Here is a 17,340-nt window from a genome sequence, read left to right as displayed (position 1 = left end):
CTGTTTGCTCTTAGCCAGTCCAGCAGTGTGGGAGGTACGAAATGCAAAGCTACTGGGTTTTCACGTGAAGCTTAACGTGCAGAAAGGTGTCTCTGCCAGAAAGAGTGAGCTCTTTGCACTCAATCCAGCAATAAAAAGGCCATCACAAAATCTGCTTGGCAAAGCTTAAAGGGAAGAATGAAGGTCTGCTTGGGAAGGACTTTCCAGGACAGCAGAGGTAGCTGTAAGGTCTATGACATTTAACACGTGCCAGCAGGTGTCTGCTAAAACAAACACACCAGGAGTCCCCTCACACCTACCCTGTATTACAGGTGGAGAAGACACTTGTCCTGCACCTCTTCTCTGAACTGGTCAGAACTTGCTGCACGGCTTGAGATATCCCTGAGTTTGGTGACCTCTACTCACAGCCTGCAGAGCAATCTCTGGAAACTGCTAGCAGTGGTTTGGGATGGGCAGTGGCTGTTCAGGGTTGTCCTGATGTCTGGGTTTGCTGGTGTTCAGAAGGTTTCCCTCTGTTGGCATCATTCTGGAATCCTGTTGAAAGGGCTGTTGTCCCAGTTTCTTTGACCTTACTCATGTGTCATGCTGTTTATTAAGTAATTTTCTATTCATTTTGCTTCTTAACTTCCTGCTTTTCTTGACAACTTAATATGAAACCAAAATAATTTGGAGCAAGTTTCCATCTCTTGCATGCTGCAGTGAGAGGGATTGATGGGAGAGCAGCAGTGTCAAGGAATGCCTGACCCAGGGAATGCTCCATAGCATGTGAACGCTTTCCCACTGCAGGGTGTACTGGTCAGGCAAACCAGTACAAGCAGGGTGGGGGCACTGCCTGACCAGCAGCACAGCGGGGCCGTTTTCCATCCGTGTACAAAAATACAAGGAAAGGTTGGATGACAGATTCTGAAGAGGGTGAGTTGGCAGGTATCAGAAGATCATTAAACTGATTTTCCATTCCCATCATGCAGAGACTGGGGACTTCAGGGTAATTTCCAGGCTCTGCAGCATCCTGGGTTTTAGCCCATGCTGAAGGGGCAGATTTGCCCTGGGAGCACATTCCCTTTTGGCTTGATGAAGGGAATTATTCTGCAGACACACTCTGCTTCCTCAGCCTTGCTGCCTCTGGTACCTGAGACCCACAGAGCTGCACAGCAGAAAGCATTTGTCGCTCAGGGCTGGAGGGGAGTTTTCAGTCTATTAGATTGGATTTTCCCAGAACAGAGGTGCCTCCCCAGGGCAGGAGGAAGCTGATGCTGGTGAGCTAACAGAGTTGAAGGTCTTATTTAATCCCTTTCTATTGGGAATTTGATTTCAGCAGTCCCAGTGCGAAGTTCTCAGAACAGCCTTGCCAGTGCCAGTGCAACTAAGGCATTTTACCAAGGCAAAAATTAGAGCTCATGAGATAGAGGACATTGATTTCCAGGCAATAACAGCTCAGTTCAATGGCATTTCCTTCCCTCCTCCCCACCTGCTGACATCTGACATTTTTGTATGCAGAATGGTTAGAGATTTTGGTTGAAGCATTTGTCAGTGTTGTCTGCCTTTGCTTCTCTCTAGAATGAATTCCCAGTGCGGGAAGATCTCTCTGAAATATCTGATGATGATACCTCACTGGCAAAGCCACCCCAGCCTGTGAAATCAACAGTCCCCTCCTTTAAACTGAAGAATGACTCAGATCTCTTTGGCTTGGGTTTGGAAGAAGCTGGTCCCAAGGAGAGCAGCGAGGAAGGTAAAGCTCACACCTTATTTCCACTCTTGCTGCTTTTGTTTGTCAGGCATCTGGTTTTTCCAAACTCTTTCCAGGGTGTCAGCAAACCAATTTGCACTAAATAAAATACCCTCTAACTTCATGCAGTGCCCTGTGTGAGGCTGTAATCTGGTTTAACACAGCATAAATAGCTTTTAAGTTTTTCCCCATGAGGATGAGAACTTGGCTTGTCCCTGGCACCAGTCATGGGTTATTTTTGTCCCAGCTGCAAGCAGAAGCACATCTTTCACAGGCTGCTGCTGTGTAAGCCTTCCTGCTTAGCCCTGTGTGCTTGGGAAGTGGTGTTCAACATTGCACTGCAGTGTCCACCCCCTCGAGAATATGGATCAACTTGAACAAAATACTCTGACATACCTTGCCAATTTCATCTTCTGTTTTTGGGAAAGATGGGGTGGGGCCCTAATCACAACCTAAGCATTCCTCAGGCTTTATTTTTTGCACACACACACCACACCCCCCCCCCTCCTTCCCTGAGGGAACAAATCCTACTCATGCAAATAATTCCTGCTGTCTAGGCACTACTGCAAAGCAACTTCCTGTAGACCTGCCCCGATGTCAGCATGAAAGATGGGAAGTTAAAGATTTAAGGAAGGAAAAAAGCTGTGAGCAGCACCAGAGTGCTCCTTGAATAGCTGTTCCAAAATTGTGAGGAAGGTGTCACAGGCTGCCATGGTTCCATCAGCTTGTCACTCTGAGCTGCTGAACAGCAGAGCTTGAAATAGCTGTAAGTGCATCTGCAGAGGCCCAGGTCAATAATTTAACTTCAGTTTAGATTCCTAAATAATTAAATGTGGGTTCCTCCTGTCTCCTCTTTTGGTGATAAATATAAAACCATCTCTCGGTCGTCAGTGATTGGAGCTTTACTAGCAATTGGGCTTCTCCATGGCTGCATTTACACGTCAGCTGAGGAAAAAGGCATGTGTAGGTAAGAGTGACAGTCAAACAGCACATGTGAAACGTGGTGCTGCTGTGAAGCCTGTTGTGAAGCAGCCAAGCAGGTACTCCCCCGTTCAAGGAGGTTTTGTGCAAAGGCAGTGGACACTCAGCAACAAGGTCACCAGCCATAGTCATATCTGACAGATGTGACAGGGATGGAGTCTGGGACTTGTTTGGTAGTGTGAAAGTATTCACCCGTGTAGAGCAGGGCTGCAGCAGGGATGCTTTGGGGACGTAATTTCCACACACAGTGTGAGCAGCAGTGAATGCTGGCCTGCCAGGGTGTCCCATCTGCTGATACTGTATCCTCAGTCATCCTCAGAGAAGATGCCTGGGAGGATTTCCATCAGAGGGGAACTGTTCCCAAGAGCTCTTCTTCATTTCTGGAAATAACAATCCAGTCCCAAGTTTGGCCTTTGGACCAGTTTGTAGAGCTAGTCTCTAGATGTGTTTCTAGTGTTGATCACACAGATCATATAATGCTCATAATCAAACGAGACAGATGTGGTTGAGTCAGGGTGTGAGTGCTGGAGCCTGTGTTGATTCCCAAAGGGGCACAGTTTGGCCTGGGGTGCTGGCCTTTCCTTTGCCCATGGATGCCCACGATGGAGCATTTTGTTCTCAGAAATGGGGCCAGGGCAGAATTACAGCTCTTACCATTTAAATTAAACACGTTTCTGGGGTTTAGTTTTGGGTTTTTTGTTTGTTTGTTTTAACAGATAAACAAGCTTCTAAGGAGAAAAAGAAGAAGAAAAAGAAAAGCAAAGAGGTACTATTAATAAAACAGATCTGCTGTGTTACCCACCTGCCAAGAACAGACATGGCCTTCCGTGGTTTCCTCCTTGGGAAAGGGACTTGGTGGACTCCCTTCCATGCTCACATCCTGCACCTCTGATCTGTGCCTCCTAGGCTCTGCAGACCACTGAACTTCAAAGCGAGCTTGTAGAGCAGTTGAATTTTGAAAAGGGAATGTGTGAGTTTGTAAAATACAGGATGAGGAAGAGCAGTGCCTCTCTGCTGGACTGTGTGTTCATAACACCATGATTTTCAAGCAGAGGGGTGCCCACAACATACATCTCGTGGATAGTGAGGGAAGCCTGCAGGAGGCTTTGTCTGTGCCATTTAAGCCTGTCCAGTACCATGGTATTCTTGGGCACGAACTGTCAGAAAGACCAGTGCCCTGTATAACCCAAATGGTCTGTCTCCTTTTCTGTCCAGACTTACAGAAGGGTCTTCAGTGCTTCAACCTGAGTAAGATTCCTAATTCTGTTGAAGACATCCCTGCCCATGGCACAGTGGTTGGACTAGGTGCTTTCCAGCCCAACCATTCTTCAGTCAGGTGTCAGGGCAGTACATCTTGGGTCACTGGCACTCTCAGAGCATTTGCTAATAAAAATGTTCTCGTTTTGCAGGAAGAGGACAAGTCAGTGAAAAAGAAGAGCAAACACAAGAAGAGCAAAGAGAAGGAGGAGAGCAAAGAGGAGAAAAAGAAAAAGAAAAAGAAGAGCAAGGAGAAAAGCAGCGAGATAGATGAACTTGAGGCTTTTCTTGGCGGAGGAGGAGCTGGCATGAGCAAACCACGGGGCGGGGGGGACTACGAGGAGCTATAGTTTGGCTGCAAGTGGACTCTGCACCATGGCTGTCTCCATCTTCTCTGATGAGTCACCCCAGGACAGGCACAGATATGTAAAGCTTTGGCCCTTCACTGTATGGTCTCTCAAACCAGAATGAGCAAAACAAAAGCTTTACATCTGTGTGTGCTGCTCTGGTGCATCGTTACACAAAGAAAACCAAGCTGAGATGTACGTGAGCCAGGGGAAGGTTCAGGGCATGGCTCCCAGGCCTGCTGCCAGGCTGTCAGTTTTTCTCCTTGCAGAGATGCCCCATCAGGTCACTGGCAGGCTGTGGGGCAAGGGGACCTGCCTCCTGCTCCGTCCCTGCTGCATTCCGCTCCTGCACACCTGAAATTCCTGTCTTGTTAAGAGGAGTGCAACAGAACATGCTGCATGAACACATCATGCTTGACTGTCTCAAGTCTTTAACTTCTTTCCTTCCTATTTTTTTAAGGAGAAAGATTATATTGGCCATTGCTTCACCCAGCAGTTGATGAGCTTTAAGTCAAGCAGATCATGCTACGGTACAGCTCTCTAAAGCAGCAGGCGCAGGGACAGTGTGAGAGAGAGTGTGATTGTTGAAGTCCTTTGAACAGGGCCTTTCTGCACAGCAGCTTAATTAGCCCTCACTGGTGCTGCTGGTGGAATTCATGAAGCCCATTGATTTCCGTGGCCCCAGTGTCTCAGACACTACATGTAAGCTGCTATGCAGTTTGGGAAAACAATGAAAAGTGCAAAGCTAACCTGAAAGAGAGAAAAATCAGTGCTTTTCTGCATTTCCCACCCTTGAATTTGCATATTCCAGAATCTCTTGCTGCTGGGACCTCTCAGGGACATGACTCCATGCGGAAATGAAGATATCCAGAGCTTCAGAATTGGCTACAGGGCAGTGTTGGCATGGCAAGGCATTTGCTTCTCAGGCATTTTCCAGTCAGGCTGTAAACCCTGGCTGCTGCTCTGTGTCGAGAGGGACCAACACTGCAGTTCAGCAGCGTCCGTCCTGCTCCGGCTTCTGTCCATCCTGCAGCCAGCCAGTGTGCTGCCTTTCCTGCCCCAAGCAGAGAGCCTCCTCTGTCCCATGAGTTTGGGAAGTCTTTTAGTTTTTGCTTTGAACTTAAACCTATGGATTAGTACCTGCTCAGCAGCTGTTGGATGGGCACTACGGCTGCCCCTTGGCACTCACCTGTGTCTCAGTCAGCAGTCCCTGTGTTTGATGGAGCTGGTCAGTTCTCTGTACCCCTCCTGGTTTGGGTGTGGGGTCTCTTGCTCAGCTCAGAAGGTGAAGCTTCCTCCAGGTTCTGTGCATTACATTCCCCTCTTCCTTGTAAGTTGATTTGAGGTTTGGTTTTGTTCTCCCTCACCCCTTTCTGTTGTAAAATGTCAGCCATGAAATCCGAACTGGAGTTTCCTTCTGCATCCCTATAAAGCAATGTTCTTTTGATCCATTAACCACTCGAGAGCTGTCTTGACCAGCAGGCATTTCCTGCTCCATTTTTCTTTTTCTTGTGCCCAAAATGCACTTGTAACCATTTCCCTATAAAACAAACTGGTTTCTTGCTGCATGAGCAGTGTGTTGTTCAGGTCTGTCTGCCATTAGCATTGGCCTCTGAGCATTCCACGTGGCACTGTAGGGAAATTGCATGGGACAGTTCAAACTTTGCACAGCTGGGGAGGAAAAGGAAGATTGAGACGGGACCGTTTGGTTTGGGACCAGAAGGTTTGCGGCCCTTCTGGGCAAAGGCAGGTGGAAGTTCAAGCCTCAGCTGCCGCAGTCCCAAAAGTGCTTCTGTTCCATCAGGATTTTGGGTCGTGTTCCATTTTTGCTTTGAAAAACCCTGGTACAGTCCATTCTGACTATAAAGCTCTGTTGTACACTTGTCTCCGCACATCTTTTTCTACCCCAGAGCCCCTGTGCCTGGGCTTGGGAGCTGTGTGTCCCTCTTTGTGCTGCTGTGCTCCCACACCTCACGGGACAGGGCGCTGAATTAAATCCATTCCAAAAAAAAGGAGCTGAACATAAAAACACACGAGCTCTTTCTCCAGAACTGACGTCTGCCCTGAACGAGCTGTTGCTTCCCACAGCGTAGAGGGGGCAGGGGTTCTGCTCAGGGGTGGGTACGGGGGCTCTGCTGCTCACACAGGTGCTGACCTCGGTGTGTCCGGCTCCTGTGCCAGGTTTGCTGCCATAGGAGCCTCCACATGTTGCCTCCTGCAGCTTGTCAGCACAAGGAGCTGAGGCAAAAACAAGCAAAGATGGATCATTCTGCTCCAAAATACTCCTGTAAAAGAGAAAAGCAGATGCACAAGCTGCCTCTACTTACACTCGAGCCACAGGAGGGTGTGTGGCATGGTTTGGCTTCTGTAGCAAAGCCAGAGAAATCCCACCCTGTGGGAAAAGTGGGAGTGTGGAAGGGAAAAGCAGCAAAAAGGCTCTTTTTATAATGCACACAATCCCAGAGTGATTTAGGTTGGAAGAGACCCTAAAGCTCATCTCATTCCAGCCTCTTGCCATGGGCAGAGACACCTTTCACTAGACCTGGTTGCTCCAAGCCCTGTCCAACCTGGTCTTTTTAGTCTTGGGCTTCTCCCTTTTCCAGGGAATGCTGAACTGGTTTGAGCTACAGTGTGAGCTGTGACCCAGAGCCAGCAAGCATGAGGGAGGGGAGAAGGAAATAGGCCTTTTTTGAGCCAGGCTTTCCCATGCCATCCTTTCAAAGAAGCTAAATATAAGAAGTATGTACGTGCCTGTCATTATGGGGAAGCTTCTGCAGGATCACAATGATATAAATAGTTACTGCAAGCGTCTCTGCAGGTACCAGGGTATTTGCTTTTGGTTTTATCACTCATCAAAAAAAAAAAAAAAAAAATCAAGAGCTTGAGGCTGAGGAGCTGCAGTGTCTTGGAGCTAGTGCTGGCCAGAGCTGCAGGGGCTGGGTTTTGAGCAGTAGGAGGGAAAAGTGCAGATTTATCACTGCATTTTGGCTGGGGTTGTTTACCCAGCACAGCATGGGGAGCCTCATGCATCAGGGACAGCTGATGCTGCCTGCTCCCCTGCCCACCTGGGATCTCCAGGGCCACCAAAGTGTCTCGGCTTCCACTGTGCTAGCTTGGAGCCAGAGCACTCAGGATAAGCCAGGAGAGAACTCCAAGGGCCCTGCTCTCACCCAGTGTCCTCCTGGCCAGGATGGCCCAGGTGCTGTCCCATTCTCTACAGGTGGTTATTTGGGAAGTATTCCTTGCTGTACCCATCCCTGGAATGGGATGACCAGCATGACAGTTCACAGCTGTTGTCACACACCTGCAGTTTGTGCCACTACCACTCCAGCTGTTTCCCTGCCCATAGCAAGTGGTTGAAACCAGCTGATATTTAAGGACTCTTCCAACCCACACCACTCCGTGAGTTTGTGATCCCTGTGGAAAGCTGTCCACACCTTCTGCCATGGTGCTCAGGAACTGATCACTGCCATCCAGATTTATTCCTGGACAATTTATGCTGATTTGTTACTTTGCCAGGGCTCTTGCTTAAGTGCTGCTCCCTCTTCACAGCCCTTTACCAATGGGGCTCTGTCCCTGCTCCACCACTGTCCTGCTGGCCAGGACTGGTTCTTAATGATTCCCATATAATCCCTTTCCTGCTGACCCTGGGATGGGCTGGCCTTTTCCACAGCTGTAGCCTGTGTCACCAGGGCACCCAACCTTCTTCATTCCCCATGATCAATGCCAAGGGCCACATGCAAGGAGTGCCCTGGTGGTGCTCTTTGGGGGATGCAGCTTTGCCCTATTTCTGTTGCTCCCATAAAGTCACAAGTCTTTCCCTGGCTTGCCAAGGCCCAGGGTGGGAATTTGCTTCCTTCCTTCCAGCAGTGAACATGAAAAGGTCATTGGAACTTGGATTTTAGCAGGCCACAAAATGAATGTGTAAAGCTGTGAGTCCTCTTGGAGGCTTAGGTGGGGGGCGGTGGGGCAACCTGCCTGCCCCCAGCCCTGGACCAGGAGCACAGTGGGTTTTCTGCCTGCACTGTTTCTGCATCCAAGGGTCCAGGTGCTTGGAGAGCCCGTGGTGCTTCTCTGTCCTTTGGGATGGCCCAGAGCAGCCAGATGAGTGATGGTGGGGAAATCCTGCAGTAGGATGGGTTTAGGGACCAGGGCTGTAGCCTAGCAACAGCCTCAATCATGGCATAATAAAATTAATCTAGCGCTGGCTCAGTCTGCTACATAAAGATATCAGGGCAAGTAGCTGAGCCTTTTTAACTGGTGGGTTTGCCTCCAAAACCAACCTGCAGCATCTGAGGCATGTCTGAAATGTTCCTGGCCCAAAGGTGCTCCGCAGTGAGTATCCAGGCTTCCTCTCCCAACCCCGTGGCAGGGCGGTTGCTGAGCAGGGGAATTATCCTCTGGTACCTTCAGTGGGCAATCGTGGGCCATCCTGGGGGCTCAGGCAGACCCCGGTGGGCGGAGGTGCGGTGAGGTCAGCTAAACTGGGGAAACAGGGCTCCATTCCAGGTTAAAGTAGGGCTGCCTGCACGTGTGCTCTGCCTGGAGCTGCATGGGGATACTGCCATGGGGCAGCCAGTCTGGGAACCCCTTAAACTCCTCGTTACCCCTTGGTTGTTGGCAGGCTCTGCCTTAGGGCAGGAGCAAGGAGGGGAGGCAGTGGTGCAGCTCTCCATCGCCACAGAGGGGAGATGGGAGGGATGGGGGTGCTGTGCCTCCTGGTGGCAGGGGACACCTGCGGGATGTCAGTCCTGCCTCTCCATGCTCCAGGATGGCACGGAGAGCACTCCCAGTGCCTGAGGCTTGGCCTGTGCAGCAGCCACGGCTGCAGCCCAAGCTGGTGTCTGCAGCCTGGCTGCGGGAGGGAGTCAGCCAGCTGGGGGAAGAGCAGGCTTTTCCCTGGAGCTGGCAGGAGAAACACCCCTCCCTGTGGCTTTGGTAGGCAGTGGCTCCGGGCAGGTGTCAGGTGATGGGTTCCCAGCTGCTGGGGCACCAGTGTCTGGTCTCCCCTGCAGCTATGGGAGGTCCCGAGTGACCAGGCTGCTGTGTGCATCACTGAGGGGAGCTGGAGGGAGGCTCAGCACCCTGCCCAGTGCACTGGTGTCAGGGCAACACCGAGATCCCAGCCACTGTGGGGCACAAGGGTATCTGAAACAGGGTTTGCTGTGGCCCTGCTGTGGGTCACCAGATGGATGCCCTGAGCCTCACCTCTAGACTGCTCTCCTGAGAGCCTTTGGGGACTAACTGGTCCTTCCCAATGAACCCCAACAGGAATGTGGGGTTACAGCTGTCTGTGCAGGCAGGGACTTCTCAGTAGCTGCTCAAAAGGTTTCACCTCACCCTTGAGTGCCACTAAAGCCCAGGAGCCTGCAGGGCAGGGTCCAGCTTCCTCCCCAGGGCCTGGTTTCTCCCTTGGTTCAGAGCTGGAGGCAGGGAGGGGATGAGAGGGAGAGAGGAGAGAAGCTGAAGAGGAGAGACCCTCCTGCCCCCAGCCAAGCATCATGCTGATGCCAGCCAGCTTGGGAAAAGGAGAGCATCACCGCAGACAGGAGCTGCAGGGTGCCAGCAGCGCCTGATCCCATTCCAGCTCTGCCTCTCCCAGCTGTGGGATCCCCACGTTACCTTGGAAACAGAGGATTTCGCAGCAGCTTGCAGTGGTGCTGCCTGCGGTGGGGGTAGAGGCCCATGCCCACAGGACTGCCCTGCCCTCTCTGTGCCCCCAGCCCTGCCTGTGCTGCTCCCTTCTCAGCCCTTCCCCAGGAGCAGCAGTGGGATGGCTGCCAGACCCCTTCTGCTCCTGCAAGGCTGGTCCTGCAGTGGGTGCTCTGTGCCCACCCTGTGCCCCCTGCTGTGACACAGAGAGCCCGAGAGAAAGGGAAGGTATCAAATGATCAAATATTCATCTCCACTGTGAACTGAGCAGCAGGATGGAGTGGAGCAGCCCCAACACTTCCCAGAGTCACCACATCACATATGAGCCCCCAGCATGGCAAGGTACTGGGTGGCAGTCACCCCCATTCCCACAGGGGTGTCACAGCCTCCCGTCCGCATTTTGGGGTGCCCCGCACCGTTCCCCCAGTGCTGGAGCCCTCACCACTGCTTGGGTGGCTGTAGCACCCATGGGGAGACCCAGCACCCACCTACTGCCCACAAGCCTGGCCAGCCCCAGCTGCAGCCTCTTCCCATGGGAACCACGTCCTGCCGGGAGCAGGGCACGGACCCGGCATCCCCTCCCGGCGCTGCGAGTGGCACCCTGACCCGTTCCGGGCCGCACTCGGGAAGCCGAGCGAGAGCCAGGAGCTGCCTCACCGGAGGCTCACGCTCGACTGAGGCGCGCCCAGCCCGTTCCTGGCGCAGTCATCACCCCGCGGCTGCAATCGCCCTGACACCGGCTCCGTCTCTCAGGTGGCCCCGGGGACAGGCTGGTGGTGCCAGCGCCGCGCTGTCGCTTCCCATCGCGTGCCCCGTGCTGAGCTGCACTGCCTCTCCCTCACTCTGCCGGGCCATCGGGGCCCCCCGGCCCTTCCCCAGCACAGCCATCTCGGGAATCGCCGGGTCGGGGACAGCGGGTCCCAAACTGCCGGTGGGGTCTGACAGTCCCACCCTCCCCCAAGAACGGCCCCGGGCACCCGCGGGCAGCAGCAGCCCGCCCTGTCCCTTGGGCTGGCAAGGGCCCCCCTGGGGGGACAGCTTGTTCCCCGGCTCTCCAGGCTGGGCATTTTGGGGACACGTTGGCTGTTTGGCATCTGCCAGCCGGTCACGTCCCGCTGGGCAGGTGGCAGAGCGCGGCGGGCCGGGCGGGCTGGATGCGCCGTCGGGGAGGATGTGCCTCTCGCCGTTCCTCAGTAACGCGCTCGGCACGGGGCAGAGCTGGAAACTGGGGGTTTCTGTTTAACGTCCTTCCAAGTATTTTTCCCCAACTGGTTTCGGAGTTTCACTGAGGAATCTCCTCCTTTTGCTTTCTCAGAGTGGCCCATGTTGGCCTCCCCCTGGCATCACCACACCAGTGCCCCTGTCCCACTGCCAAAACTGGGGCTGCCAGAGGGGTCACGGGATCTTACAAAATTTAGACAAACGGTATATTCAAATGAGATTTATTTTATAAAGCAGGTAAACCACTTAAAGCTCCACCAACATTTGAATACAGGCTTGTGATGTCAAATGGAATTGGTATTACCTGTCTGACCTGAGAATTCCCGAGATTTTGGGACAGCCAGACTCTGCAACCACTCCCCCAGTAAGGCGAGGGCTCTCGGCCTCAAGGATTTCCTTGGGGCAGTGTCCCAAACAATGGGCAGAATTTCTGATGGCAGTCTTGCTGCTCCAGGGAGAATGGGCTCCATTGACCTCCACTGTGGTCAGGTCATGGAATCACAAGCTGGTTTTGGAAAGGATGTTAAAGCTCATTTCATTCCATACCTTGCCATGGGCAGGGGCACCCCTCACTACCCCAGGGTGCTCCAAGCCCTGTCCAACCAGCCTTGGGCACTGCCAGGGATCCAAGGGCAGCCCACCCTGCCAGGGAACAATTCCTAATTCCCAATATCCCATCCATCCCTGCCCTCTGGCAGTGGGAGCCATTCCCTGTATCCTGTCCCTCCATCCCCTGTTCCCAGTCCCTCTCCAGCTCTCCTGGAGCCCCTTCAGGCCCTGCAAGGGGCTCTGAGCTCTCCCCAGAGCCTTCTCCAGGCTGAACAATCCCAGCTCTCCCAGTCTGGCTCCAGAGCAGAAGGGCTCCAGCCCTCTGTTCTGTCAGCCCCTCCTGGCTGGGGTCTGACCCTCTGTCCCTCCACAGCTGTCACACAGAGGTGACAGGTCAACCTGCCCAGGGACAATTGGTGCCATGGCTGGCCTTAGTGTTGGGAAGGCCTCCACGCCTGCTGGGGCAGCTGCTGCTGCCACAGGTATCCTGGAGAAACCCCTTACTCTGGAGGCCTCACCTCGCTGCCCACCTGCTCCTGCCCATACTTGCCTCCTGGTGAACCTCTGGCCCTCCTGGCAGTGTTCTGCAAATGCCCAGAAATGTCCTCCTAATGCTTAAAAACTGCTCCCTGCTGGCCCAGTCAGAGCTGTGCTCCCCTACTTATATCCCTGTGGTCCCCCGCAGTTTCCCCTGTCCCTGCCCTCATTGCTGTGCCTCCACAAGTCCAAGTTCCTGGTGTGACCTGAGGGCTGGGTCAGGGGCCCCCAAGCCCAGCAGGTTTGGGAACTGGCCCCTGCCACCATGCCCGGCCCCACCAGGGTCAGCATCCCCAGGGCAGGCATGGGGGGCTGCTGTTGGGTGGCCTCTTCCTGCTCTGAGCTGCACCAAGGGGCAGACGGGGCTGGATCAGGGGATCCAATATCCTGTGCCAGGTTAATGTCAAATCTCACAGCAAGCTCTCAGCGTGGCCTCAATGAATTGGTCTTTGGGGAGGGCTGGGAGGCCCCAAACCCCCCCCCCCCCACCTTTGTAGCTGTGTAGGACAGGTGTGACCCCCAAGGTCCCTCCCAGGATGAGATCTGCCCTGCTTTGGGTCTCACCAGGTGTCCAGAGTCACAACAGACCTCCAGGGTGACCTTTGAGCATGCTGTTCCTCTGTGCCTCAGTTTCCTCTTTCGATGGGGCCCAGCAGAACTAAGTCTGTCACCTGCAGACACTTTGGCCAGGTACACACTGTCAGGGGCAGGTGGGGAAACTGAGTCACAGGGACAGTGAATATTGTGGCTCTGCTCCCTGTGGGGTCTGGGGGAGGACTCAGCACCGAGGAGGCAAAGGCCCCACAGAAAGGGGGATTTGCCCCCACACTGGCCCAGCTTGGCTGCTCCTGGCCTTGACAGCAAGCCACAGTGGGGCAGCCCAGACACAGGCACAGGAGCTGCTCCTGCCTAGGGACAGGCAGCAGGCCGGCCTTTTCCTTGTAGGATTGCAGGAGCCAGGCTTGTGGGATCCCTCTGGCTACTCACGTGTTCCCACAGCACAACAGGGGCCCCGGCAGCTCGGCCAGGGACAGGCCTGGGCCCGCAGAGCCATGGCAGGGGCCCAACACCTCTGTCCTCCATACAGGGGAAGGGGACAGTTCCATCCCAACCTGCTGAGTTCTGCTGCCCACATGGCTGTGCCAAAGGGGTCCCCTCCATCTGAGGGGCTGCCACCCCTGTAGGTGGTGTTCACAAGGCCACGGGCAGCCCCCCAGCCCTGCCACCCACCCCTTCTCAGTTTCCTGTGGGGCTGGGGTTGCCTCCCCTGCCTGAGTGCCGCAGACTGGGAACCCGGGGTGTCACAGCCCAAAGCAGCAGCATGGCCCCGTGCTCAGGGCAGGTGACAGCCCTGAGCAGCCAGCACGACTGCAGCCCTCAGGGGGATCTTCTCCTCTGCCACAGGCTGCCACTGGCTCGAGGAGGAGGAGGAGGAGGAGCAGGAGGGAAGGCACTGTCCAGAGCCCCGTTGCCCTGAGCACAAGACATGGCGCTGTCACCTCCGGTGCATGGAGACCTGCCCACCGTCCAGTTGGATCCTTAAGCACCTTCCAGCCTGGAATAGCAGCCTCACACTGGGAGCAGATGGTCCCACTGTCCCCTGCCATGGGGCTTGGGGGACATGGTCCTCCAGTGCGTTTGTTCCCTGATTTCGGACCTGTGGCCACTTCAAAGCCCAGAGCTCCGGACAGGTGAACTCAATCCATGCAGGTGTCACCCAGGGCCACAGGTGCACGGACAGAGGATGACGCTGTAGGGGATGCCCTGAGGGCAGCGTATTCCTCCATGCGAGGACTCTGCATTCCACAGGGATGGGCTCTCGCATCGTTCGGGTGATTGCACCCATGGGCGATGTGGAGCCTGCCCGGTGCTCCGGCGTGCATCAGCGGCCACACCGGCGGTGCTCGGGGCTGGCTGGCGCGGGGCTGGCAGCAGGCGGGAGCAGATGGAGCAGCACGGCGGGGACCGCGGGGGCAGGAAGCCGGGGGCAGCGGGAGCGGCTGGACCAGCAGCCGGAGCCCTGTGTCCTGCGGAGAGGAACGTGGAAGTGCCGGAGAGTGCGGGGGGGCGGGGTGGGAGTGGGGGGGCCCGTCTGAACATGGTGCGGGGGTCCCGGGGGTCTCTTGGCCCCGTGTGGGCAGCAGGGACAGGCTCACCCTGCTCCCAGCTCCTCCTGCAGCTCCCGTGCCACTCGTCAGTGCAATGAGTTCCTGGTGCTCAGCCCGGCCGCTAGGGCACATACCGCTCGTCCCAGTGGGCTCAGCAATGCCCACTGCTCCCAAGGGCATTCCTGCAGGAATCACAGCAGTGCCAGCCCGCCACAGGCCCCCCAGCACTGCTCTGCCTGGTGCAGGCACCAGAGACAGTGGAAGGCTGTTCCTGGAGCTACAGTGGAAGAAGGAAAGGGTCTTGGCTACAGGGATTTTGAATTGGGCAAATCCCGGGGAGCACCTGCCATGCAGAAACACATGGAGAGCAGCAGCCTTGGATCAGGGCTCGGAGCCATGGCAGGTACTGGTGGGTCCCAGGGCTATGGCCATGGCCATGGCCCCTTGCCAGGGCACTCACAGGTGCTGGGGCTGCCCCCGGAGCTGTGGGCAGCTCAAGGAGGTGACGGGGGGAAACTGAGGCACGGCTGTGACTCAGGGGCCGTGCTGTGCTGGAGATGCTGGGGCCTGAGTGTGCCGGGAGCTGTTCTGTGCCTCCTTCATCCGTCTCCATCACTGAGCATCCGTGTGGGCACCAGCCACCACAGGCAGTGACAGCCCCGGAGACTCTGGGAAACGAGGCCATTCCATGGAAGAGCTTAGCAGGGGATTTCGCTGCCCAGTCGGCCTCGGCCGCACAGGGCCACGGTGATGGGGCAAGGTCAGGCAGGACAGGCGTGGGGAGCTGCCGTTGCAAGGGCAGATGCCTGCGGGGGCCGTGAGGTCTCTATACACGGCGCGGGGCTGAGCCCGGGTGCCCCCGCGGGCACGGGGAGTCCCGCGGACACTCACCCATGGTGCGGGGAAACCCCCTGACGGATGGCACCGGGGGCCGCGGACCCTGCCCGGAGGTCCAGGGGGAAGAGGGGATGCTGCGAGGTGTGGGGGCGGGGCCGGGAACAGGGGCCGAGCGGAGCCGGGCGGGGGAGTGGAGATGGATGGGGATGGGGATGATGGGGATGAGGACCGGTCTGGGGGCGGTGCCGGGGGAGGCTCCGCTCCCGGTGCCGGCCCCGCCGGTAACTCCGCCTGCCGTATTTATGGGAAAACAAGCGGCTGCCGAGCGCTGGGCCGAGCCGTGCTGTGCCCCGCGGTGCCGTGCCTTGCCGGATCGGGCGGAGCCGGGCCATGGTCCCCAGGGCGGCGGCAGCCCCAGCCTAGCGCGGCGGCGGCGGCTGGGGGATGCGGCGAGAGCCGCCAGAGCGGCTGGCGCGGAGCAGGTAAGGGGGTCCCGGGCAGGGGGCTGGGGTTTGCTGCACCCCCGGTGGCCTCCGACCGGGCCAGCTGCTCGCGGGCCCCCCCTCGACCATCGCCTCGCATCATATCTCATCTTCCCCCTTTGCCCCCCACCGTGTTCCACATCCCCATCCTATTCCCCGAAGATCCTCCAGGGGTATCCCAACCCCCAGGCTCCCCACATCATCGTCCCGTGCCCCACATCTCGTCCCCATTTATCTGTGCTGCCTCCATTCCTCCAGCCTCCCCATCCCGTGCTCCCGAGCCGAGTCATCCCACCGCATCGCACCGCTATTTCAGGGTTCTCCATACTCCCGTGTGCCTTATCTCCATCCCATCCCTACACCCATCCTCATCTCCCAGCCCCAGCCCCATCCTCATCTCCGTCCCATCCCACCGCAGCGCTCGAGCCGGGCCATTTCAGCCCTCCCCGCGGTGCCCAGCTCAGCGCCCTGCGCGGCCCAGCGGGCCCGGTGCCGCCCGGTGCCGGTACGCAGCGGGGTGGGGGTGGCCGGGGCCACCGCCCCGGCGTTTGCGGCAGCGCCCGGGACAGACCCGCCCCCAGCGGGGGCCGCCCCATGCACCGTCCACCCAGTCCCGGCCGCACATCTCGCCCTCCCGGGTTGCTCCTGGTTCCCCTGTCCCCCGGCCTTGCCCGTTTGCTGCTGCACCCCACGCTGCGGGACTAGGGGGGCCACGGATCAGGCCGTCCCCTGCACCCTGGGGTGCTGCTCACACCAACATGGATGCCGGCACCGGGGATACCCTCCTGGGCCGGGGGTGCTGCTCCCCCCGGCAGGATGACTCCTCAGGGGACACATGCTGGGTTCGGGTTTGGCAGCCATCTGTGCCTGGCGGGCTTGGGACAGGGACTGGAGGCGTGGTGGCAGTGCCAGGGGCAGAGAGGCTGAGACACGGAGCTGGGGAGCACAGAGCGGAGGGGCTCTCTGATGTGTGGGGCGGGCAACCGGCACAGGGGCATAGGGCACCATGTGTGTATCCTGGGGGTGGCACGGGCGGGAATTGTCTATTTGCCACAGATACGAAGCAGGGGCGGGGTGGACAGGGGGCTCCCTCACCACAGACCGTGTCGGCTGCCAGCTCCCGGTGCGGGAAGTGCCCGGGCAGCAGCGGCCATCAGTGCCCCGCTGACACGCACAGGGTGCACAGGCCCGTGCGCAGGGCTGGCTGTGCACGGCGGGCACAGACTGGCACAGACACTGCCCCCACGGCAGCTGCTGCTGGGACCTCCAGCATCATCTGCTCGAGCAGTGTTTGCAGCAGGACGCTGTCCTTGGCTGCCTGTCCCCATGCAGGGGCCGCTGGGGCAGTGCTGGGGCAATGCTGGGGCAATGCTGGGGCAGTGTTGGGCCAGTGCTGGGGCAATGCTGGGGCAGTGCTGGGGCAATGCTGGGGCAGTGCTGGGGCAGTGCTGGGGCAATGCTGGGGCAGTGTTTGGGCAGTGCTGGGGCAGTGCTGGGGCAATGCTGGGGCAGTGCTGGGGCAGTGCTGGGGCAGTGCTGGGGCAATGCTGGGGCAGTGCTGATTCTGGTGGCCATGCCCATGGAGCTGTGGGTGCAGTGGGCCCTGTGCAGTGCACTGTGTGCTGGGGCTGCTGGGGGAGGGG

The 17,340-nt window shown here is 56.9% G+C and overlaps 2 protein-coding genes across 5 annotated transcripts in view; both read left to right on the top strand.

Moving 5' to 3' along the window:
- Positions 1 to 6,195, top strand: part of RABL6 (RAB, member RAS oncogene family like 6) — a 53,965-nt gene extending 47,770 nt beyond the window's left edge. For 3 of the 4 annotated variants that reach the window (XM_041475033.1, XM_041475031.1, XM_041475030.1), the window contains 3 exons: positions 1,558 to 1,729; positions 3,424 to 3,473; positions 4,117 to 6,195. In XM_041475033.1, coding sequence (XP_041330967.1) covers positions 1,558 to 1,729; positions 3,424 to 3,473; positions 4,117 to 4,314 — 420 coding nt within the window. In that variant the 3' untranslated portion in view covers positions 4,315 to 6,195. The remainder of the gene's footprint in view (positions 1 to 1,557; positions 1,730 to 3,423; positions 3,474 to 4,116) is intronic. The other variant, XM_041475032.1, reaches the window with a different exon arrangement.
- An 8,866-nt stretch (positions 6,196 to 15,061) lies between these two features.
- The window catches only part of AJM1 (apical junction component 1 homolog), a 9,039-nt gene continuing 6,760 nt past the window's right edge, over positions 15,062 to 17,340 (top strand). Inside the window, exons 1-2 of the mRNA XM_041475107.1 lie at positions 15,062 to 15,138; positions 15,531 to 15,697. The gene's annotated coding sequence lies outside the window, so the exon portion shown is untranslated. The remainder of the gene's footprint in view (positions 15,139 to 15,530; positions 15,698 to 17,340) is intronic.

Source organism: Pyrgilauda ruficollis, unplaced genomic scaffold (assembly GCF_017590135.1).
Source record: "Pyrgilauda ruficollis isolate IOZ18807 unplaced genomic scaffold, ASM1759013v1 scaffold34, whole genome shotgun sequence".
Classification (NCBI taxonomy): Eukaryota; Metazoa; Chordata; class Aves; order Passeriformes; family Passeridae; genus Pyrgilauda; species Pyrgilauda ruficollis.
Note: the sequence above shows the minus strand (reverse complement) of the source record. Positions and strands in the feature narration are given on the sequence as shown.